We start from the raw sequence: 25,031 nt of genomic DNA, 5'->3' as shown, positions 1-25,031 counted from the left end.
ATTCATTTTCTAGGAGTTTTATGAGCTCATATCATTTGTACTTAAGGAATATGTCGTTTGAACAAAAAGGGTGTATTAAGATATTTCTGTCATTCAACGTTTCTAAACATGCCTGAAGCATTATATTCTTGAAATTGTTGCTTTAATGAGAAATAATTGTAAGAAAATAATAAAAAGGGCTTTAAGTAAAGGACGATAAAATAATCTTCCACCTAATATTGTTTACCTACTCATTGCTGATTTTTTGTGCTTTTTCCATTTACTCTCTTATATTAGATTTTACTATGAAAGAATTGGTAAGCGCGTCAATTACATGCACATGGTGTGCAGGTGGGACAACAATGACTCCCCCTCCACCACAGTTCCACAATGGTTTTATAGTTTTTAGTGGGTCCGTGTCTTTTAAATTATCTATACTTGTTTGTGATAAGGTATGTAAAAATATATTCTATAGTATGTACAATAATGCGTAGTTTAACAATTTTGATAAGCGAAGCATCTCTACATGTCTTTTCATATCTTCAACAATCCTTATTATATATTTTAGTGACGTTAAAAAAGTAACTATTGCTGTATTTCAAAAGAATCTCATTAATTGTAAGATTAGAAGGAATGGGTTTGCTCATAAACAGGTGCAACTTCTTACCATGAACCACAGTCAGGACTTCTGGACTTGCATTTATGCAAGCAATGTTAAATATGTCAGCTATAACCCTGCGAGTTAGGGGACATTAGACATAATTTATATTGGTTTTTCCAATATCGTTTTTATATTCGTACGTTGATTAAAAAACTTTAATAGTTATTTCTCGCATCGTATTGATATAGAATGTACAATTATAAGATTAACACTAGTTTTTTTAGCCCCGAGGTGCCGAAGGCACCGGCTAAAAAAACTAGTTTTAATCTTATGATTGTACATTTTTATATTCGTAGAAAGCTGGATATAATAGTCACTATTATATCCAGCTTTCTACGAATATAAATAATACGATGCTAGACATAGTTTTTTCGTATAGATGAGAACCGGTTCCTATCCACCGGATTCGAATGAACACGAGAAATTCTTTTATTAAACCTTGATTGGTTGTTTTAAATCAATTGTGTTGAAAATTTCAACCAATAAACATTGGATTTAATCGTCCTCGTTTAGAAAGAAATCTTTAACTAAATTTTTTATTCAAAAAGAATAAGTATTTACTTTTTACTAGTTAGGGAAACTTTTTAAAAGTTTTTTTTTACATAATAAATCATGTACATTATATGTACCAAGTATAGAAATGAACAAAAGTACGTAAAATTTGTATAGTTATTCATATTTTGATAGTAAAGCTTTTATATTTAAGTGGTCGTGTATTTCTTGCTTTCTGTAATTACTAGCGGCTTTGCCCCTAGAATCTAGCAGAATAGCCTGGTCCGATTTTTATTTAAGGTCCATATAATTATCTTTTCTTCACTAGACTTATTGGATTCCTTGAAAAATAGCATCGTTTTACAGAAAATATTTCATGAAAACTAAAATAAAATCATATTCGGGGTTAACAAAACTGGTTTAATTTTTGTATTTTTTGAACACAGTAATAGTGTCTGACTAATTATGACGTAACAAAAAAAAATTAGCCAATGAGCTATTTTTTTTTGTTACGTCATAATCAGTCAGACACTATTACTGTGTTCGTTTTTTTTTTATCATAATATCAGCAGAAAAATTGTCTATAATAAGATGCGATAAAAAAACTAAAACATATTTATATCATATCGATAGAACATTAAGATTATTTGCTCTCACAATTGTGCCTAACAGTTCTAGAAATCTCCAATCCAAAATTCCATGAGTGTTACAAATTGAATTCTAAGGGTCGATACTCCCGGACTTGACTAAAAAAATCATATTAAAAACAATATAAAAAGATAATACTTCAAAGATTTTTAACAAAAATTTGAAGATTTTTTCTAAAAATAAAAAGTTTGATCTTATCATTGAAAAAATACATGTTAATGTAAAAGATGTTTTTTCATTATAAATATTAAATTAATCAAAATCTAAAAAAGAGGAAATTATTAATTGGAATTAGGAACATGTATTTTTTGTTTTTTTGTAAAAGTACTTCATAATCTTTATGTATAAACATAATTATTCTTATTTAATTTTTAATACTTTTATTTGTTAATATCACAAAACGTGTAAAACCAGACGTAATCGTTCTTGTTTTTACTACTTTGATTGAACACTGAATTTAACAAGTGTTGCCGCATTTCCGGTACTATACTTTTATAAAGGTAGAAAATCTCAGGGATCTCAAAGGATGGGAAAATGGACGAAAAAATTAGCGTACCTTTTAATTTCAGCAAGCAAAAATACTCACTTAGAATTTAAATCATAGTCACTTTGTTTGAACACTGTTTCTTTATATTAATGTTTAATATTAAACCTCCAAAGCTAGGATTTAACCTAACAATTGGCAGAATAATTTATCTTGATGGGCAGAAGTATTTCCAATTCATTGTCCCCTCCCTCCCTAAAGAAATTCAAAGTAAAATTTTTAAGGGTTAATAGATAGATAGAAGTAATAGATGAAGGACTAACTGGATAGATACCAAAATAGATGAATGAATAACTAGATAGATACCAAAATAGAAGAAGGGATATGAAAAATATACATATACAGTAGGAAACATAGATAGTAAGATAGATAGATAGATATAATGAGAGTGAGATAAATAGAAATACAGATATGACAACAAAAGGTAGATAGATTGAAAGATATAATAAAGGAGAGTAAGATAGATAGATAAAAATAATGAGAGTTGGATAGATAGATAGATAAATGGAAATACAGAGATGACAACGAGAGGTATATAGAGATAGATAGATAAATGGAAATACAGAAATGACAACGAGAGGTAAATAGATAGATAGATAAATGGAAATACAGAGATGACAACGAGAGGTATATAGATAGATAGATAAATGGAAATACAGAGATGACAACGGAAGGTTTACACCTTTTTATGTTTTTCAAAACTAACAGATATTTGAAAATAGCAAATGTTAATATTTGTTACTTTGGACACTTAGTTGTGACAGTACGTCCATATTAGATATTAAAAAAGGGAAGAATTACTCAAAAGACAATCAACTCTTTAATTTCAGTGCTTTTGTCTGTAAGTCTTCAAAATATATATGGTCAAAGATAAACGTACCATCGATAAAATGAGTCTGAAATGTCAGAACAACGTCTTTGTAACGTTTTTATGTTTTAATTGATAATAATGCCATGTTTATAAGCCTCGAACCCGACACCTTCCACTATAATAACCATTAGCGTCGTTGACACGAGTATAAGTGCAAAGCTCGTAGATCTGATTTAATTTTTATAATTTTGCTGTTTTTGTAAAACAACTTCTTTTTTATTCTATTTTAAATTTAGTCCAGTTAGTCTTATTTTATAAGTGAATGAAATCAGATTCAGTTAAATTTCACCACTAGATCAAGTTTTTATGTGAAAATAAATGTTAAATAATTATTATATTTTAGTTGTAAAGTTGTTAAAAAATGTTAGTGCCTAAAAAACTTTATCCTTAGAGCAGTAACGTACGTCTTAAAATGATGCCTACTATGTTATTGCTGCGCTGCTTTAGACTTATCTAACCAATTCTAACGAAAAGACATCTTTGATTTTTAGTATTGTTTAATTGATACAATAGTTTAGTTAGAGTTTTAGTATTGAAGTACTATTCTTTCAAGTATAAAAAGCAAAGCTTTTCTAAAATTATTGTCGGTCCGTCGTACCTGGACAAAGTGTCTTAAAAAATCAGCCTTGTGACGTCATAAAAACGAGGGGTTACCCATCTCGTTTTAACGTTTTCTTTCCCACTTCTCCTCTCATCTCCCTTATTTTATGACGTCAAAGGCTGATTTTGAGACACTTTGTCCAACTAACGGTCCGTCAGTACATCCGTAAAGTTGAGCTCTTGTCGTTAATTCAGACGTGTTAGAATTGTCCTTTCGATTTCAAGCTTTGCATGATGATTCCTATAATAGTTAGATATGATTTGGGAAGCGCAAATCTGTTACCATTACAAGAAAGTCCGTAAGTCCATTTAAAACATTAAGATTACGTTTTTTAACAGAACCTTTTGGTGTGATTCAATTATCCTATTTGTATGATTTTTGAAATAATGATTCATCGAATATCAAGGTACAATAATATAAGCGAGTCATTTCTATAATCAAATCCTGAAATAAAGTATGTCCTTTTACTGCATTCTGTATTTACCCAATTTTGCAACAAATTTATGAACAATTTGTGTAAACCTGTTTTGGGCCAATGCATTCCCTCTACTATAGCTTTGACTAATATCTAATTGTTGTTTATTTTTGGGTTAGATATTGTATAACAAGTGTATAAATTACAAGTGGATAAATAAAGTGCATAAATGAAAGATTTACAGACATGTATTGGACTGACCTTAGAGTTCTAGAGTAGCTGCGCTACTATATATAGGTGAAATATTTTTATAGTAACTAATTACTCATTTCCGGAATATGTTTAAAGTGATAGTAGCAAAGCATTTTCCAAACAAAGATGACAAAATCCATAAAAGGCTACGCTAAACAAATTAGACAAACGAACAGTAACATGCGAGACTACGTAGAAACTGAAAATTTAAAGTTAAAACAAACAAAAAATGCTCATGACTTATTTTATAATTACTTAATATTAAAGGTTAAATAATTTTCCTTCTAAATTAAATTATAATCTAAGATAGTACGAAGGGACGACAAACAGACAGACACTCTCTTTATATAGAAAAAAAATTGTTTTGAAATGGCCTTCTACATATGATAAATATTTAAATAGCAATTTTAGCGTTCTATACTGAGGGTATGTTAATAGATTTGATACTATTTTTACTTGGATGTTGCTTAATATTTTCATTTCCTCTAATAAAGTGATAGCCACAGCTGGCTAGAATAACGATACCCCCATTTACCCCCTCTTCTTCCCTTTTACTAGATGAACGAACTGACTAATGAATGAGGTCCCAATTAGCAACCAAAGTTGACCGAAATTTTCCCCTGTCAATATGTCCATTTATTCTATATCCATTGTTAATAGTATAGAAAATAGTATTTTTATTTCCTGTTGAAACATGTAGTACCTACCTTATTTTTATATATCCATATATAATAGTAGCAGTACGTATATCTATGTGTTTTTACCAAAGGATCTCGATAACCGCTAGACTGTCTTCGTTCTCCTTTAGTGAAGCTTCGTTTAGGCCCAGGAATTGTTTATAACTACTTTGTATTATGGTACCTCTACCCTCCAAAGATACTGCTGACAGTGAAGCTTTTTGAGTGGCTTGCAAGGCCACGTGGACGACGATGAACTTCTGTAAGCTGCGCGACTAATCATGCCTGCGGTTGTCGGTGTCAAGACCTGCTACATTTAATTTTTAGAAGCGAATCTTTTCTATAATTAGGGTCGGTCCGTCCGTCTGTTTGGAATGGATAGCTTTTATATCGATAATTTAGGCATGTTAGAATTGTCCTATCGATTGTAAACTTTGCAAGGTGATTCCTGTAGTAGTAGAAGGAGTAACAACTTTATACTCGTTACCAGAATGTCCGTACGTACATTTTAAACTTGTTTATTTTTAACTTTTTTAACAACAAATTTTTATGCGATAAAATTATACGGTTCCTACTGATTCCTAGGACAACAAAGTACAATGTTATAATCGGAGCATCTTTATTATAAATTCCTAAAAAAAAGTAGTTATTTCCTTAAACAGTATCCTGTATTTAAACAGTTTTTCAACAAATTTACTTACAATTTTGATTCGACATTAATACATATGTTCTGGTTTTTCAGTTCTGACACTCTACAAGTGCTAATGTTCATTTGTTCTACCGTTTAAGAGCTTTACTTTTAAAGATGTTGTCATCTTTGTTTATTTTTAAACTACCTTTGAACCAAGAACAAAAGGAAAATGCTATTATTAAAAACAAAAGTTATCTTGAAGAAAGATTTTTTGCAGATCTATATGATTTGACATATTTTTGCAATTTTCCTGGCACAAGATTATTTGTTTTAACCTCAAAGTAAATCAGTTTTTTTCTTTTTACTTGGCAGGGACCTGTACGTACATGTTTCTAGACATGGGGTAGATTTTTTAATCCCCCCCAGAAAAAAAATCTTGATACGGAAAGATACGGAAAGTATCATGTGTTACGTTATAGAAATACGTCTAAAAAGTAAGGATGAGAGGAGAAGTGGGGGATCATGGAAAGAAAACGAAGTTGCCGGTTTCGTCGTTTTTTCACAGTAGCCTTTCTTCTATTTCTAGCCCCTGCGGGGGGGCTCTAGCCCTGCGGGGCAATCATTAGCATTTTCTTGACCTAACCTAACCTAAAATAACCCTTCCAAAGCTACTGTGAAAATACGATGAAACCGGCAACTTCGTTTTCTTTCCATGATCCGAAGGATTTAGACGTCTTTCAATGACGTCACACATGACACTTTCCGTATCTCCCATTTTAATGGTTTAGGCGAACAAATAAAGCTTTGAAAATGTATATTTGTTTTCTCTAAGACATGACTATGTATTTTTAAAATTTAGAAGAATACAAAATTACAATGCATTTATAAAAAATTTTATTTTTGCATGACTATTATTTTATTTTAGTGTATTTAAAAGTGCATAAAAAGTAAAGAGAAGATAAAAGAAAACAAGAATTAAATCCGCACTCATTTAACAAGAATGCATAGATCCAAACTAACAAAACTTTATTGAATTGGAATACGTTCAAGTTATAATCCTTAAATCAAAATCAGTTTTTTCTCGATGCATATGTATACTTATATTATATCATTTATAAAGAGTATTTTTGGCTTATTTTTCGATGTTTATCATTTAATCCCGTATTTGTCCCTCCTTGCAATAGTATAGCATTTTAAGTCATTCCAAGTTATGGAAAGAATTAACATTTTTACTCAAAATGTAATATTTGGCATGATACCTTTGTCATTTACAAGGGTTTTAAACAGACCAATGTAAAATATCAATGTTTAAAATATTAAATTATGTTAATAAAACGTGAGCTTATTTGTTTAGAATTAATGCTAAATATAAATTCAGAAAAATAAACGTAAATAATTGTATTGTACCTATAATAAGTGTTTTTTAAACCTATTTTTCAAAACTATTTTGAATTCTTTTTACATATAGTACATATTAATAAATTATGATAAACAGATTAATTATTCACTTTGGTTAAAAAAACATGTTTAGGTTTTATTTCTACTTTTAAACCTGCGTCCTTTCTTGGGCTACTGGTTATCTGTCACCGGTTTCTGTACTTTATAACAACCTATTTCATATACGTGATTTTACATCAGACTTTAGAGGCCGGGCGCAAGGTAGCCAGTAGATAGACAGAGCAATTTTGTACATTTATTTATAGGCTCCTAAAGTAACATGGCAGCAGAAAAATTTAATTTAAAAAAGTGTATTTTGAGTAACAGGTATATTTTAAATTGTACAAACCTAACCTTATATAAGATTTAAGGCAAATTAAGTAAAATATGGTTTCAGATAGAAAAACATGAAAAACCTTTCATAAAAAATATTCTAATTTAGAATTTTTTGCGCGGTTTTCCTAAAAGTGTTTAGACGAGCACAAAACCCCACCCTCACCCTTATATCCTTATAGAAAAGTAGCAGGATGTCAATCTCTGTTTATGTCTGTGTGTACCTAGGTTCTCGCTATATGCTGAACCGATATGTTTTTCCTTTCAGTGCAGCTTCTTCTCATAGATCCTGGAAAGGTTTATAAATGTTTTTCGTTCCATGAAAAATATAAATCTTCAAAATATTTTTCTTTCTTTGTTTTTAAAACTAGAATTGAATATGGGGACTCGACCTAAAGCGCCCCTTGAGAGGCCTCTAGGTGTAAAATAAAATATGTGTGTGGGGGGGGGGGTTGCATAATATATAAAGTACTACTGAAGGTTTTGTCAGGCAATTGATTTGATATTACTCACATAAAAATTAACACACTTCCTGCTAAAAGCAGAATAAAATGTTGTCTTAGAAATAGTTTTTAGGATTCTGTTAGACCTGATGTTTCTTTTTTTTAAAGAAAAATATAATAAATATATCTTTTAACATCCTAACAATAGAAGCAGGATATCAATTATAGGGAAAGGAAAAAAATTTTACTTAAAAAAAACTGTTTTTGTTATTACAAGCAGGATAATAATGTATTTTTATGAATAATATCACAGCTTCTCTATTCCTACTATGTCAGTCTTTCTGAGTACTGTAGTAAATATAACTTTTGTCTTTAATATGTTTTAATAAAAATTAAACAATAAAATGCAATTTTGATTGGGTAAGAAACCTAACTTATATCCTTATACTAAAGTAACAGGATGTTTGTGTGTCTGTACCGAAGGATCTTGCTAACCGCTGAACCGATCGGGTTCTCCTTAACAGGGTAGCTTCTCGTAGGTCCCGGGAAGGTTTATAACTATTGTCTTGGGGGTGGGACACCCCCACAACCCCCCTAAAAAATGAAAAATTCCTCCCCCCCAAAAAAAATAATTTAAATGACGGGAGGCACCCCCCCCCAAAAAAAAAATTTCGCTCCTCCCCAATTTTTTTTTTACTTTTTCTTTTAAAATCTAAAATAAGAAATTGGGTTATTAAATTTGACTTTCTCCTCCTCAAGTGCCCCTAGAGGCCTCTAGGGGGCGTAGCCGCTAGTTAATCATATAGTTACAATAAAAATTGTAATCAAATGTACATCAAAAATGTTTAAACCATATTAATGCTGCGCTAAGAATAGTCACATGTCCTTGTATGCTTAATGCGGATATGTGTTACATAATGGTGAGCTATTGTTTCCACATAAATATCTACAACAAAAGTTTATATTATTGCGAAAATCAAGTAATTTTGACAAAATGGCACAACTCATTAACATGCACAGTAAGAAATTCCAGACAAGGATCGAGCTATTAAAGGGTCGGTTTTCTGTTGGATGCTACTTAACCTAATATCTTATAGTTAGCGTCAAAGTATCTCTGTAGATGATCATCTAAAATCGAAATAGAATTCATAATACAGACATTCGGTAATTTTAAGACTTAATTTTAGAGATGCTTTGCATATAACATTGTTTCTAATCGTCCTAAGAATCAACAATATCAATAATTATCAAGTAAATAGGATAAAATATAGAAACTTTCTATGCTTTCTAAATCTCTAACTGTTACAGGAATCATCAAAACAAGTTTGAAACTGATAGGACAGTTCCAGCATGCCCAAAAAAATGATAACATCTATCAGCTATGGGGACGTACCGTTATAATATCATAGTATCAGAAGCAACCCATTCTTTAAAAGAGTTTACGTAATAATGTCCTATTTGAAGTTGCTGATGACGCTCTTTGCGATTCTGATTATTGCAGTTCTTTTAAACCTGTTTATGTATAGGTGCCAGTACATTGTATTATGAATATTTCAGATTAATAATGTATGTATAGCTGCTATGCCGTGGTCATCATATTATAAATTATGCATCCCTCTACAGTATTACTCTTGGCATTATTAGGTAATTAAGTACACAATATAATCATGGGGGGAGGGCAAATTGAGCTGTAAATTATTCGGGTACCAATAGTTTTTAAAAACAATTTCTTTCATTGATGGCCTAAAAACTTATTAGTTTATTTTAGCTGTTCCAAACTTTTCAACAAATGATTTTTTTTAAATATATAATTTTGTTTCTTATGATTGGGGATGTACATCCAGTTATCGTTTATTGTCTTATCCCTTAAGAACCCTGCATGAGTATAAAGAAAATCTATATTTCAAAAATGTTTTCAATTTTGACTGAATGACAAGAAAAGATATTTTGTCCTTTAGACCATTTCTCCCATGTAAAGTCAAAGACATCCCTGTCTTTTAAGAGAATGTTTTTGAGCCAGATAATTGGAATATAAAACTTTGGGTAATTTAGAGTCCAATGCCCCCTTACTCCATGAGCTTTGGTGACCGTTTAAAAAATATTAATCTATTTATTCTGATTGTGAAAGAACTTTATAAGTCCGCCTAGTTACTTCATAAAAATAAAAAATTCGGCTAAAAATGAATTCAATGGTTTTTATTCATAAACATAAAGAACATTTTTTTCTAATTTCTTATGCTAGAAGATTAAGTCAAGGAGCTTTTCTAACTTTAAAGAGAAATAAAAACCTTCCTTATAAAACTTTACAAGGTTTCACAACCCCCCCCCCCCCCCCCCACACACACACACACTCATTTCATTCTTAGGGTCAGTCAACTGTGTTTATTTGGGGAAAGAATGTTTTAAGCCATTTTTCTGGGGTTGCATCCATCGCACCAATCTTGGGCTTTAACAATCAACCTTCCTAACACCTACCCTCCCTCAGGTGTGAGGCCATTTAAAAGTAATGTTTCGATTATTCAGTTTTTAGTTCCACTAATAAATTATGAGAATAGCTGTCTCTATTTTAATTAAAACTAATGATTAGACAAATTAAGTTGATTATTTGAAAGAAAAATCTGCTCATAGAAACAGAATTTTTATTATCAGCAATTTCAAGAAATACAATACAGCATTTTTATATATTTAGATAATCTTTCAATACCATCTATCTATCTATCTATCTATCTATCTATCTATCTATCTATCTATCTATCTATCTATCTATCTATCTATCTATCTATCTATCTATCTATCTATCTATCTATCTATCTATCTATCTATCTATCTATCTATCTATCTATCTATCTATCTATCTATCTATCTATCTATCTATCTATCTATCTATCTATCTATCTATCTATCTATCTATCTATCTATCTATCTATCTATCTATCTATCTATCTATCTATCTATCTATCTATCTATCTATCTATCTATCTATCTATCTATCTATCTATCTATCTATCTATCTATCTATCTATCTATCTATCTATCTAGTGTGTACAGCGGATGGAATAACTCTTCAGTGCCGAGCAGATGTTCAGTCAAGATTGTTAAACATTAGGAACAGTTTTTGCATATTTTTTAGTCGTGGTTTTTCAGTTTTCTGCCGTTTTAACTATATCATATTTAAACTTTTATTTTTAACAATGAAAATGAAAAAGTAAGAATTTCATAATCTTGACATCCGAAGAAAAACCGTTTTTAGATAAGTTGAATCTATTTTCCTAACAACTATAAAAAAAAATATGCAAAATTTTTAGTTGTAAATGTACCTCGATAAATTTTGAAACCAGTTATAGGTGAGATTTATTCATAATCCAATTTATGTAGCAGGATGTTTGTCTGTATGTAACAAAAGATCATTGAAATGTCTTTGACCACGCGGATAAAACCAGTAAACTTAAGCAAAATAGTTTTGCACAACCTTTGTCTGGGGATTCTTATTATGTGATAATATATAGGAAAACCATTTAACTTTCTTCTTAATTTTTGGGAGGGTAACCAATGTACATATATAATAAGATTAAGAACGGCAACTTTCATTTGATTTAAGCACAAAAATAAATATTATTTTTTTTTCTCATCTCATCATAGATAGACTGACAAAGTAATATCCAATGTAAGATTTTAACCTATTTAAAAACCTTTTTCCTTCTAAGTAGTGTTAAGGACAGCCAGACGGACTGTGTTGGAATGATTTTTCTTGTATTCCCTGGCAAGTTCGAACCCATTAATTCCCTTTTCCTTACACCAGAGAATGAGTGTGTTACGCGGCATTCCTAACTATCTCCGCGCTTCGCTTGTAAACAAACAAAGGCGCGCACATTTTTTCCTTGTTGATTCCCATGTGAAGAGCTACGTGAATAAAAATAATGTATTGGATGGATATACATGCGCTCTAATCCGTGGAAGATCTCAAATAAGCCTTCCTGCTTAGTTTGACATCATAATGTGGTAAGAATTTATCTTAATTCTTAATAATAAGTGTAGTATGGTATATTTTTACGAAGAAATTTAAAACATTAATTTTTCAACAAATAGACCATTTAACTGCTAACTTTTGACATACGAATATTTTCCTTAATTTTATTGATCATTTGAATCTAAAATTATCAATTTCTGATGCTATTTAATATGTTTCGTGCCAATTTAAAGTTTTTTAGAAATTTTATATTTTTAATTAAATTGAAATCACGCAACCTCGATATACAAAAATAATAAACCATTAATGCTATGTAATTAATCTTTATATTTTTGTTTTAGATTCACCGTTTTCATGGTAATAAATACACATTTGTAAACATTCACATGTTGGTCATTCGGAGGGCTTGGAGATTAAGATTTCGTGTACGGCAAGGCATGCGTACCGAAACAATGAAAACGAGACAGAACAGATGCGGCTAAGAAAATATCTGTGAAGTTTTGTGAATGTGTTGGTTGTGATACCTTACCACACACTATTATAATCGTAATCAGTACAGTTAATTATTGTGACAATCATGGGTCCTAAAAAGAATAAAGGCGCTCAACTGGGACTACGGCTGCGCCCAGCCGTCGAGGCCCTAACCAGTGAACTAAATAAAGTGATGAAGTTGGTCAGTGAATCTTCAGAGCTTGATGTTAGACATTTCACTAAGGAGTCAATCCTTGTCCATGACAAGTTCGAGACATTCGATAGCATTATGGTCGGTTTTAGCAAGCTTGGTGTGAGAATCCAAGAGCTTGAGGAGTTTAGTGACATTTATTCTAATATAATTACTGTGCAAAAGGATTATAACGCTCTGAAAGATGCTCTAGATGCTATGGAGGAGCTCAGTGACATTCAAAGTGTTGTTGATTTAGTTGGTGATAATTTGCCTGACCATAAGGCTGAACTATATGATCGTTGCATAAAGATTGTGAAAGTTATTAAAGGGTCATACTTTCCCTTACCAGATCCAATTATAAACACTTTGTCTGCTTTGATGAAACGGCTGGCCGAGGTTAAGCTTGAACCTGTGAAGCCGCCTACAACGACGGCGGGTGCTTCGACAGCATCGCCATTTGTGTCGCCGTTTGGCACACCACAGTTCGGCACCGGTTCTATGTTCACGCCAGGATATATGAATCGTGTCGACGAACGTCTTCTTCCAAGCTTTGACGGCTCAGAGTCAGCCTACGTAAGTTTCAAGGACAATTTTAAAAAGCTTACCGTAGGACAGGACCCGTCATATTTACAGTTATTGTTGAGCAGTGAAAAGGTCTGCAAAAATAAAGAGTTGAGACTTCAGTTAATTCAGATTCAATCACATGAATCTCAATGGGCTTACCTCGACGCACGTTTTAAGTCCAAAACACGTCAGATGCTCTGCCTTTTCAACCAATGGGAGAAGAAGCCTAAACCGTCGGACTCCAACCAGATTGTGACAGTCTTAGCAGAGTTTGGTGGTGCAGTTAGCCAGCTCGAGCAGCTGACTAAGGATGATGATGATGAGGAAGTCACCACAAGCCAGTGGTTGACCATTATTCTTTTGGAAATGTTATCCAAAAAGTTGCCACGTGATTTCCAGGACAAGCTCAACCTGGCGTTGGGCTCGATGGATACCCCAAATATTCCTAAGCTGTTGAAGATTATAGAGGAGCAGCGTGGCGCCATTTTGATGAGGTGTTCAATCGATGTAGACACCCCCTCCAAGAAGAAAGGTAATCCTGCGGCCGCAGCTACAGCCGTTGGTAAACCTGGGTCTCCAGCTAAGACCAAGAAGAAACAGCCTTGCCCGTCGGAAGGTTGTAACTCTGATCACCTGTTGTTTAAGTGCTCCAAGTTTAGGGATATGTCTGTTCCTGAACGCAAAGTCTTCATCAAGAAGATAGGCGCCTGTTTGCTCTGCTTACAAAAAGGGCATCGGGTGGCCGATTGTCCCAGAGCCGATAAGCTTGGCAGCTGTACCATTGACAGTTGCAACCAGCCTCATAATTCATTATTACATGAATCAGTTGCTAGTGGACAAGTTGCGGCAGTGTATGAATCACAATTGTTTAGCAAGAACAATTTTATGCTGATGTTGCAGCAGGTCCCGGCGTTGGCGGCTGACAAACGTCAAGTCACCGTCAATGCCATGTGGGACAGTGGAGCAAATTTGACGTTGATTTCTAGAAGTATTGCCAAGAAGTTAGAGTTGCCATCAACTGGTCGCACAGCTACTATTTCTCTGGCAGATGGAAAGAGCCAAGCATGTCCTACAGTCAAGATTTGTTTGGTTGACCGCAACCGGAATTCACATATTCTGGAGGCGGCGGTAGTGCCCAGCATTGGTACTGAAGAAGGGTTGCGTTCTATTGATTCTACAGCCGCCACCGACATTTTCAACATGAAGCCTGATAATTTTTCTATGGTCGACGGCAAGATTGATGTTTTAATCGGCCATTTAACACCAGCTATGTTCCCGTGTGCAGATAAAATGGTTGGTGATTCTAGACTGTACAGAAGCTTATTTGGTACAGGCTATTTAGTTGTGTCTGCAGATGGCAGGACTGTTGCTAATCCTGTCGCCTGTAAAGCTGTGAAGTTGGAGGTCAGCAAGATGGAGTTCCTGAGTACTGAGAGTTTGGGAATACAGCCGCCATCAATGTGCAGCGGTTGTAAGAACTGCCGTCATTGCGCCGCCATAGCCGCCGGGCAGTCCGCCTTGGATGTGCGTAAGCGGCAGCTGATTGAAGAAGGTCTGACATTAGATCTTGAGAACCATGTTTGGACGGCTTCATATCCCTACAAGCAGCCGCCAAGTGTGTTATTTGACAATTCAGAGCAGGCCTATAAGATCTGCTTACGTGACCGGCAGAGAATGATTAAAAAAGGTGAATACAGCACCTTCTGCCAAGTGTTTCAAGAAGCTGTGTCTCGTGGAGTGTATCAGAAAGCTTCGCCAGAAGACCTAGCTTATACTAAGCCCGTGTATTATTCGAGCCTAGTCTGCGCATATAAAGAGTCTATTTCCACGCCCTTGAGGATATGCGCCAATTCTAGCCTCTGCTGCAAGGGGCTAAGCCTCAATAGTATTATGATGGACGGCCCAGTTCCATTATATACTCTGATGCACAATCTTATCCGGTTCAGAAGTTATAAGTGTGCATTCGTGGCTGATATTCAGAAGTTCTATAATTCATTATTAGCTACCTATGAAGATTCTCAGCTGAAACGTGTTTTTTTCGCTGATACAGTTGATGGAGAGCCAGAGGTCTACCTTACCAAAACCATCAACTTTGGTGAGGCCTTGGCTGGAGATATGGCCGTGACCGCCCTCAGACTCACTGGTCGTATTTTTGGTGGACGTTCCCAGCAGGATGTTCAAGATGTTTATGGATCTGAGAAGATTAGAGGTTGTGACGTTGTAGCCCAGCAGGATGTGTGGAGAGATGTTCAGCAACCACTCAGTTCCGAATTTATTTTGTATCAAGATCCTCCATCGGTCAAATTGGAGACTTGTACTTACGTGGATGACTGTTTGAGCGGTCATAACAGCAAACCTGAAGCTGTCCAGCTGGTCCAAGAGCTGGAGGATATGATTGCACCTGGCAATTTCAAGTTTAAATCTGTTGTTTATTCTGGAGATGATGTTGACAGTGTAAAAGTTCTGGGCCTTGTATGGGACCCTAAACAGGATAAGTTGTTCCTACCTGTCAGAGCCAACCACGGCGAGAAGATTAAGGGTAGAAAGTTACTGGAGGATCTGGATCTGGAGGACCTCTGGAGAAGTCTACCTGAGTTGATAACTAAACGTGAAGTTTGGAGAATTGTGCAACAACTTTATGACCCAATGGGTCTAGCAGCGCCATTGCTGCTTAAATCCAAGCTTTGTCTACGCTCAGTTTGCATACATGGATGCAACTGGGATGATGTTATACCTGGAGAGTTGAGGTCGGAGCTCGTGTCCAGCCTCCAGGACCGTTCGGCACTTGGAAATGTGTCGTTTAGACGTTCGATGGTTCCTGATAAGCCGTTGGGACTTCCAATGCTTGTTGGTTTCTGCGATGCATCTAACCAGGCCTATGCAGCCATCACCTACCTGAGATGGCCAGTTCCTGGAGGATATGATGTAGTTTTGTGTTGCGCCAAGTCACGTGTCGCACCAGTGAAGATTGAGTCTATACCAAGGTTAGAAATGCTTAGTTGTCTAATTTTGGCAAGGATTGTGGATACTGTTGCCAGAGCCCTACCTTTCAATATTTCTGGCAAAGTGTTTTTTAGTGATAGCAGCTGCGCCCTAGCTCAGCTATCCAGTGACAGTGTTATGTTAAATGTTTTTAACAGTCATCGTGTTTCCGAGATACAACAGTTGACGAGCCCTGAAGATTGGAGATGGGTTCCAACCCAGCACAACATTGCCGATCTGGCAACGCGTGGTTTGTGTACGATTGAGGATGTACAACCTGGATCTACATACCAGGAAGGTCCAAGCTGGTTGCGCCTGGAACAGGACCAGTGGCCCGTTAAGACGGCGGGTGAGGTAAATGCATCCATTCCCGAGAGCGAGCTAAATCCCAAGATGGCGAAGCTCAAGGTAATGTTCACACAGGTAGTGGACAATGATTTTTGGAGGTCTCTGGCAAGAAGGACCTACAGGCAGGCAAGGAGGACTGTGGCCGCAGTTCTTAAGGCTGCCAACTGCTTTAAAACGCTGCTTATCAAGAAACGTGGCGTTGCAGCAAATGAGGATGGTGTTAGCAACAATGATAGTTCTAAGTATCATGAGAACTATACTTTCACAAATACATACATGGATTCTGTTTGTGACCTGTTTTTGACTTCCTTCAACCAAGAGGAGGAGATGACCATGGACGCCGAAGGGAAATTTGACTCCCTTCAACCGTATCATCACAAGGTCCAGGTTTGTTGGCCCATTGTGGGTCATGATGGATGTTATCCTCTTAGGACATTTACAATATTGAAAATGTCCGGGAGAGGAGATGAGGCTCTTGAGGCCGCTGCTGGAGGCCCCAGGAAGATTATGAAGGACAGCCCAGGTGTTGTCTTGCTCAGCCGCCACAACAGGCTGGCGCGGCTCATCCTTCAACAGTCCCACGATGAATTGGGACATGGAGGCCATCGTAAGACGTTGGCGCAAAGCCGCAGGTATGCATGGATCACACATGGCCGCATGGAGGCTATGAAAGTGGTCAAGAGTTGTGCTGCATGTTCCATTGAATATGCCAAGCGTTCGAGTCCCGCAATTGCTAATATTCTGCCAGATCGTGTCGAGCCCTCTGTGCCCTTCAAGGAGGTGCATATGGACCTTGCGGGGCCGATCGAAGTTACGAAGCCTGGCGTTGGTACCAGGAGTTCCAAGACCAAGTACAAAGTTTGGTTGTTGATTGTGGCCTGTAGATTTACACAGGCTGTGTTTGTTGATGTGTTGACTGATTATTCAACTGAAGCCGTGCTGGTCGGCTTGAGAAAACTTCAGGCGTTTTACAATATGCCTAGAAGGGTTACCACAGACAGAGGCACCAATATGGCCGGTGCCAAGCGAATTATGGATGAACTTTTGAAGGATACCCGAATGCATTTTGAATGGCATCTGGTGCCCACCGCAGCACACTCGTTCGTGGGTACTGTGGAGAGGCAGGTTGGGCTGGTCAAGCGTGTGTTGAACAAGAAGTTGGCTGGTGCTACTGTAACCTTCAATGATTTATTGGTATTGTGTGCTGAGACTGCAAAAGTCTTGAATTCTAAGCCATTGACCTATGCCACCCAAGGAGATGACGTCAATTGCTGGAGAATAATTTCACCTGCTGATCTGTTAGGCGGCAGGACCAACGATGCAATCTGCACCTTTGAGACAGGTTGTAAAGAGCCCATCACCAGGAGGCTGGAGAACTTGGAGGAGTTGACCCGTCAGTTCCATCAGGTGTACAAGGAGCAGCTCATGCCTGAGCTACTCAAGTCCGTCAAGTGGCGCAGCAACAAGGTGCTGCTCGAGCCGGGAGACGTGGTGCTGATCGACGATAGCACAAATTTGATGAAGAAGTTCAGATTGGGGCGTGTGGAAGAAGTGCGCCCAGGTGGGAGGACCGTAGTTTGCAAGTTCAAATTATCAGATGACGCAGCCGCCACGAGTAACGAGACTTCCGCAAGACGTCTGCTCAAGATCAATCTACCCAAAGTTTAGTATAAGTATCGTTCTTGTTTAACTTTGAATTTTATTTTTACGGTAGATTTATCAGATTTTTTTTCGAAAGACAAAAAACGCAAATTTCGACTCAATTTCGTTTAAACTTTCAAATCAACGCAAGATTTTTTCATTTGAAATGCAAACTTAAGTTATTTATACGTTTACGCAAGTTTTTTCAATGATTTAAGTCTTTCCGGGACCAGGGATTTTTTTCGCGGAAATTTTCCTAGGTACCTACGCAAATACGAACATTTTTATCCTTGTTTAATTGAAATTCGATATGATAAAAAGTAACACAATGAAATTTTTTACATCATACAAATATTTCTTTAAGATTTATTATAATCACATAGATAATTTAATATTACATATATATTAAAATTATTTCTATTTACCTTTTAACCGATGTACCTAAAGAAAAATGCAGATTTTTTTCGTCTTGAATTAAGTAGATTCTTTGAGTTCGAAGATTTAAGCTTAATAAGACCGCTCTATAGTGTATCTTAGCTCTGTTACCTCGGCCAGACATACTACAGAACGGCAAAACTAAAGCATAAGATAATTTTATTTTGATTGCTTTGATTGATGATTCTAAAGTTTCTTGAATTATTCATGATTCTTTTAATTTTTGATTTGATTTAAACATCACTAATTATGTTTATTTTCAGTTGATGGAGCCCTGCGCCAGAAATCCTGTCGGAAATTATGCAGTATCAAAAAATTGTGATGGAAAGACATAACGTCCGTCAGGATAGCTGGAACATGGCATTATTAATATTTGAAAGATTGGTTAGTTTGTATCTTGAGGGGTTCATTCTAACTGAGGCCCCAAATTGCCTTAATTTTGACTGTATGAATATGTACAAGTTGCTTTCTTCTTAAAACAGAGAGAAATTGCAAACTCAGCATTTAGAGAAGTTCTTTTCTTATAATTGAGCTTTTGTTTTATTTTGGTAATTTAATTTGCATATTTCAATTGCAATTTTATTTTACGCAATTTTGATTCACGAAGATTTAAAATTATGAGATTTTAATTTTCCGATGTTTGATGATTTTTTCACAGTCATATTTTATTTAGATTTAAGTATCTATTTTATTAAACATGTTAGATTTAAGGATTTACCTATTTTATCTAAGAATGTCTAAATGTAAGCCCGAGTATTTTTCCGCTGAAGAAAATGCTTAATTTTGAGAAGTTTTTTATGAAAATTCTATTTTTCTTTTCTAGCAAAAAGATTTAGTAGAAAAAAATGTTATTATTTAATCTTTCTTTCTTTTGATTAAAAGTTTGAGTTGATTATTTAATTATTGATGCGATTTTTAATATAAAAATCATTTGCCTATTATTATGTAGGTACCTAATCAAAGTTTAGGTACTATTGATTATTAATTCATGTATTCGCAATTACATGGTCTGTAATTCTAACTTTAATTGAGATTATGAGGCCATGATTAATGAGATGTGTGAGTGGTAAATGTGCATTTCATGAATGTTGAATGCTTTTCCCATTCCTTATTCCTATCCTTATGTGGTAGTGGAGTCGGTTTGAGTTATTGTGGTGTTCGTAAGTTACCATAATTAATTTTAGGCCTGATGGCCATGCCATTTTAAACTCTTGTAATTTATGCGTTATGAGATTGTGATTTGTGGACACTGTCTGCACGCATGATGTTAAGATGAGTTATTGTGTTCGATTCCCAGTGACTAGACGGGTGTGTGTTGGAATGATTTTTCTTGTATTCCCTGGCAAGTTCGAACCCATTAATTCCCTTTTCCTTACACCAGAGAATGAGTGTGTTACGCGGCATTCCTAACTATCTCCGCGCTTCGCTTGTAAACAAACAAAGGCGCGCACATTTTTTCCTTGTTGATTCCCATGTGAAGAGCTACGTGAATAAAAATAATGTATTGGATGGATATACATGCGCTCTAATCCGTGGAAGATCTCAAATAAGCCTTCCTGCTTAGTTTGACATCATAATGTGGTAAGAATTTATCTTAATTCTTAATAATAAGTGTAGTATGGTATATTTTTACGAAGAAATTTAAAACATTAATTTTTCAACAAATAGACCATTTAACTGCTAACTTTTGACATACGAATATTTTCCTTAATTTTATTGATCATTTGAATCTAAAATTATCAATTTCTGATGCTATTTAATATGTTTCGTGCCAATTTAAAGTTTTTTAGAAATTTTATATTTTTAATTAAATTGAAATCACGCAACCTCGATATACAAAAATAATAAACCATTAATGCTATGTAATTAATCTTTATATTTTTGTTTTAGATTCACCGTTTTCATGGTAATAAATACACATTTGTAAACATTCACATGTTGGTCATTCGGAGGGCTTGGAGATTAAGATTTCGTGTACGGCAAGGCATGCGTACCGAAACACGGACAATGTGAACTATAGAGAGAATATAGTTAACCTTAATTATAGCTGAATAAATTGAGCTTGTCCTTTAAAACTGCCATAATCACAGACAATGTTACTTTTGAACTGGCTACTATGAATTGAGATAATCAAGAGATAATTTACCAATAAATAGTTTAATTCCTTAGGATAAATTTAGCTTTCTAAAAATAATATCCTTGAAAATTTCGTCGCTTTTTAATTGAATGCAAAATTAACACTTTATGTTTGTCTGCTATAGGATCCTTTTGAAGTTTGACGAATTTTGGAGTCAGATGGACCATCTAGATATATTTTATCTATTCTTCTATACCATAAAAGATTAAGAAGATCAGTTTTTCAATTGAGCCACGTGTCAACGTGATCATAGTACAATTTAAAATTTCTTTTCAATATTTATTAGCAAAGCTTTTACAACCAGTGGCGTGCGAACCGAAGGGGGCATTTGGGGCAATCGCCCCCCCCCCCCTAGCGACCAAAACGCCCCCCCCCCTGCCCCCCCCCCAAGCTACCGCCCCCCCCTGCCCCCCCTAAATGTTAAAAAATGCCCCATTTTGCCCCCCCCTGGTCAACAAAAATGCCCCTTTTTGCCCCCTACCCTACAAAAAGCAAAACTATCCCAGTTTCAAAAAAAAAGATCAAGAAATACTCAAAAAAAAAAAAAAAATTTTGGCGCTTTGCGCCAAACAGACAGTTGCTATTCCTTTTAACCTTACCAAATTTTTAAATTAGTGTAGAAATTAGGTTATAATCTTTTTCCACTGAACATAACAAACCAGGTTTTGGAAGTATTTTATTTTGTATAATATAAACTTTTTACCAAAGAAATTTTGTACATTCCTATTGATGATACACAAAATTACCCCTTATATAGATTACAATTAGTGGATGAAATGTATGGAAACTCGACTTAATTAACCAACCAATCAAAATTCCATTAAATTCCCCAAAGTTGTTGAGCCAACAAATAAGAAAATTTTATATGAAATATTGGGGACTAGTGTAATAAATAGCCCAAAAACCCCTCCCTCCCTGCATATTTGAAGAAAAAAATTTGCGCTTCGCGCCCTTCCAAATGGTTTCTGCTATAAAATATTGGGGACTAGTGTAATAAATAACCCAAAAACCCCTCCCTCCCTGCATATTTGAAGAAAAAAATTTGCGCTTCGCGCCCTTCCAAATGGTTTCTGCTTTTTATCACAATGAAAGGACAAGTAATCTTTTTTTATTTTTTACATAGTTCATTATATCTTTGGTTTTTATGGTACGATAAATTTTTTTGTGGATTATAATATTAAAAAAAAAAAATTCTCGCTGTTTCGATCATCCAGTATGTAATTTACTTTGACTGTCATCACACAACATACAGGAAAAAGGATTTGGGACTTTTTCTACCTAAAATATATATTTATTTCAACAGATGCTCTTTAAATCTACTTGTCTGTATTCTTATTAATGATTTTTTGTGCTTTGCTACTTAAAGATGTTGTCATCCTTGTTGTCATACAATAAAGAAATATTTAATATCATTTTTTCATATTAGGTTAATTTTTGGTAAATTATTTCCAAAATGAGTGTTTTTATCTCCCCCCCCCCAATTTTTCTTAATGGGGTTATTCATCCTTCCTGATGAGATTTTATAACATCCCCTTCCACCCATTAAAAATGTTTTGTGGTGGAGGGGGGGGGGAAGGTTAATTTATCTTCTGTACTATTTTTTCGAAGATGCTTTCTAGCTCCCTTCCCTTCGGTCATTGCAGGGTGGGGAGAAGGGATGGGGAGAAGAGATGGGGGGGGAGAGGTGGGGGATATAAATGGGAAATAGGGATGGGGGAAGGGATAGGGAAGAAGGGATAAGGACTAGGAGGCCCATAATCAAATAATCCCACCCCTTAAAACGCCCTTATTTAAAATTAGTATATATAATCAAAATGCCCCCCCCTAAAGCAAAGTGCCCCCCCGGGGCACTTTGATTTAGGGGGGGGGCAAAATTTTACAAAATCTTCAAAATGCCCTCCCCTAGACAAAGTGCTTCGCACGCCACTGTTTACAACTCACTTTGACTTTCCGTCTGCCTTTCAATGCGTCCGTCTGTTTGTCCTACAGGGGAAATGGGAACAACACAGCTTTTACATAAGATTTAGGCTGCTTGGTTGTTCTTCTCACAGTTCATGATATGTAAGCTTAACACACCCCTCCTCCACACCCCCTCTTTCCTGATTCTTCTTTTAAATTGTGAATCTTGTATGAATGTAATAAAAAGGAAGATAGACAGACATATTATACTAATACACTATACAGTCGCTATAATAATACTAAATAACTTATTCAAATCTTAACGATTGTTCTTGTCTGACGTAAATAAGAAACATATACAAATAATTATTTAAAGCAAAACTTTTCTATAATTAGGATATTTTTAAGTGTACTATTAACGGATAGCTATAATAATAAATAGTTGTATAGTATGAAATATTCGGTATTATATATCAATTGTTCAATTTTGAATTTTTCTAATAACCTACTTGAAATGCTCCGCTTTTAAGGAGCTACTTAATGTCATCCTTTTTATTTAGTTGGTAGACAGATATCTGTAATTTTTATTTAGTTGGTAGACAGATATCTGTAATTTTTATTTAGTTGGTAGACAGATATCTGTAATTTTTATTTAGTTGGTAGACAGATATCTGTAATTTTTATTTAGTTGGTAGACAGATATCTGTAATTTTTATTTAGTTGGTAGACAGATATCTGTAATTTTTATTTAGTTGGTAGACAGATATCTGTAATTTTTATTTAGTTGGTAGACATATATCTGTAATTTTTATTTAGTTGGTAGACAGATATCTGTAATTTTTATTTAGTTGGTAGACAGATATCTGTAATTTTTATTTAGTTGGTAGACAGATATCTGTAATTTTTATTTAGTTGGTAGACAGATATCTGTAATTTTTATTTAGTTGGTAGACAGATATCTGTAATTTTTATTTAGTTGGTAGACAGATATCTGTAATTTTTATTTAGTTGGTAGACAGATATCTGTAATTTTTATTTAGTTGGTAGACAGATATCTGTAATTTTTATTTAGTTGGTAGACAGATATCTGTAATTTTTATTTAGTTGGTAGAAAGATATCTGTAATTTTTATTTAGTTAGTAGACAGATATCTGTAATTTTTATTTAGTTGGTAGACAGATATCTGTAATTTTTATTTAGTTGGTAGACAGATATCTGTAATTTTTATTTAGTTGGTAGAAAGATATCTGTAATTTTTATTTAGTTGGTAGCCAGATATCTGTAATTTTTATTTAGTTGGTAGCCAGATATCTGTAATTTATGTCATCCTTGTAAATTATTTGGTAGACGGATATCTGTTTAAAAAGAAAATATACTTTAATATTTCTTATTCTCTTTTCATGTTATAGGCTTCTCAAAGTTTCATCTGTAAAAACAAGAGCGGTTACGTAAAAGTAGCGTGGATATACACACAATATTGTAAAGATAGAGTCTGAAAACAAAATAAAATTATTACTATTCCATTAGGCGAATGCTGATTAATAAAAACTGGTCCAATGTGGAACCATGGAGTTTTTGATATTAAAAATTTTAGCTTAAACTACTATTTTGGCAGCTTTGACTGTAATTTTGTAGCCGATGCGGTTGACTGCATGGTCAAATAAGCTGCGAATGACGCATCTGTCAAAAAAAACTGCGGCTGTAGAGCCATGTTCCTAAATATTACTAGCATCTAGAGCTCTGCAAAGGGGCAGAAAAATGTTAGAAAATAGCTTAAAACCATCATAAGACATAAACATGAAAATGAAAAACCATAACAGGACCTATGTGAAACTTACTTAAAATGGAAGCCCCCAATAATTATAGTAGTTATTCGGATCTTAAGCTTTAGACAGTTATAAAGCTTCTAGAAAAACTACGATTCAAAGAAGATATCTCCTAATCCTCTTAATACAAATTTACCTGATATTTCTATAATACTAAAAAATAAAGAAAAAAAGCTTTGCTTATTGAAGGACATTATTTTATCAGGGGCTCGGCAATTTCTCATTTTAAGGCAGCGGGATAAGGATGCATATCATCCTATTATATAAAGTAGTAGATATTTTCTGTAGCAAAAGATATCGCTTACCGCCGAACCGATATGATTCTCCTTTTTAGCGAATCTTCCGTTTGGTCCAGGGAAGGTCTATTTATTTTGGGAAAGGTTATCTTCGCGATCTCAAGAGAAATCGCCACTAAAAAAGGACCCGTCCCCACAAAAAAAAACATTCTTTATCCTTTTTAAACTAAAATTTAAAGTGAAGAATATATTTCTCCCACCCCCTATAAGTAGTATTGTATACGAATGTTTTTGCGTCTGCTAACCGCGGCTGTCGATATTGATAAATTTTTAAGAATTTAAATACTG

General features: G+C 34.6%; 1 protein-coding gene across 2 annotated transcripts in view; it reads left to right on the top strand.

The window, feature by feature from the left end:
- The first annotated feature begins 9,539 nt into the window (after nucleotides 1-9,539).
- Nucleotides 9,540-25,031, top strand: part of LOC145318873 (uncharacterized) — a 45,163-nt gene continuing 29,671 nt past the window's right edge. For both annotated transcript variants that reach the window (XM_080160537.1, XM_080160536.1), the window contains exons 1-3: nucleotides 9,540-9,628; nucleotides 11,024-11,090; nucleotides 11,290-11,328. In XM_080160537.1, the coding sequence (XP_080016663.1) occupies nucleotides 9,592-9,628; nucleotides 11,024-11,090; nucleotides 11,290-11,328 (143 nt within the window). In that variant the 5' untranslated portion in view covers nucleotides 9,540-9,591. The remainder of the gene's footprint in view (nucleotides 9,629-11,023; nucleotides 11,091-11,289; nucleotides 11,329-25,031) is intronic.

Source organism: Acartia tonsa, chromosome 5, assembly GCF_053477335.1.
Source record: "Acartia tonsa isolate MP-2025a chromosome 5, ASM5347733v1, whole genome shotgun sequence".
Lineage (NCBI taxonomy): Eukaryota > Metazoa > Arthropoda > Copepoda > Calanoida > Acartiidae > Acartia > Acartia tonsa.
This window is presented reverse-complemented; position numbering and strand designations above follow the sequence as displayed.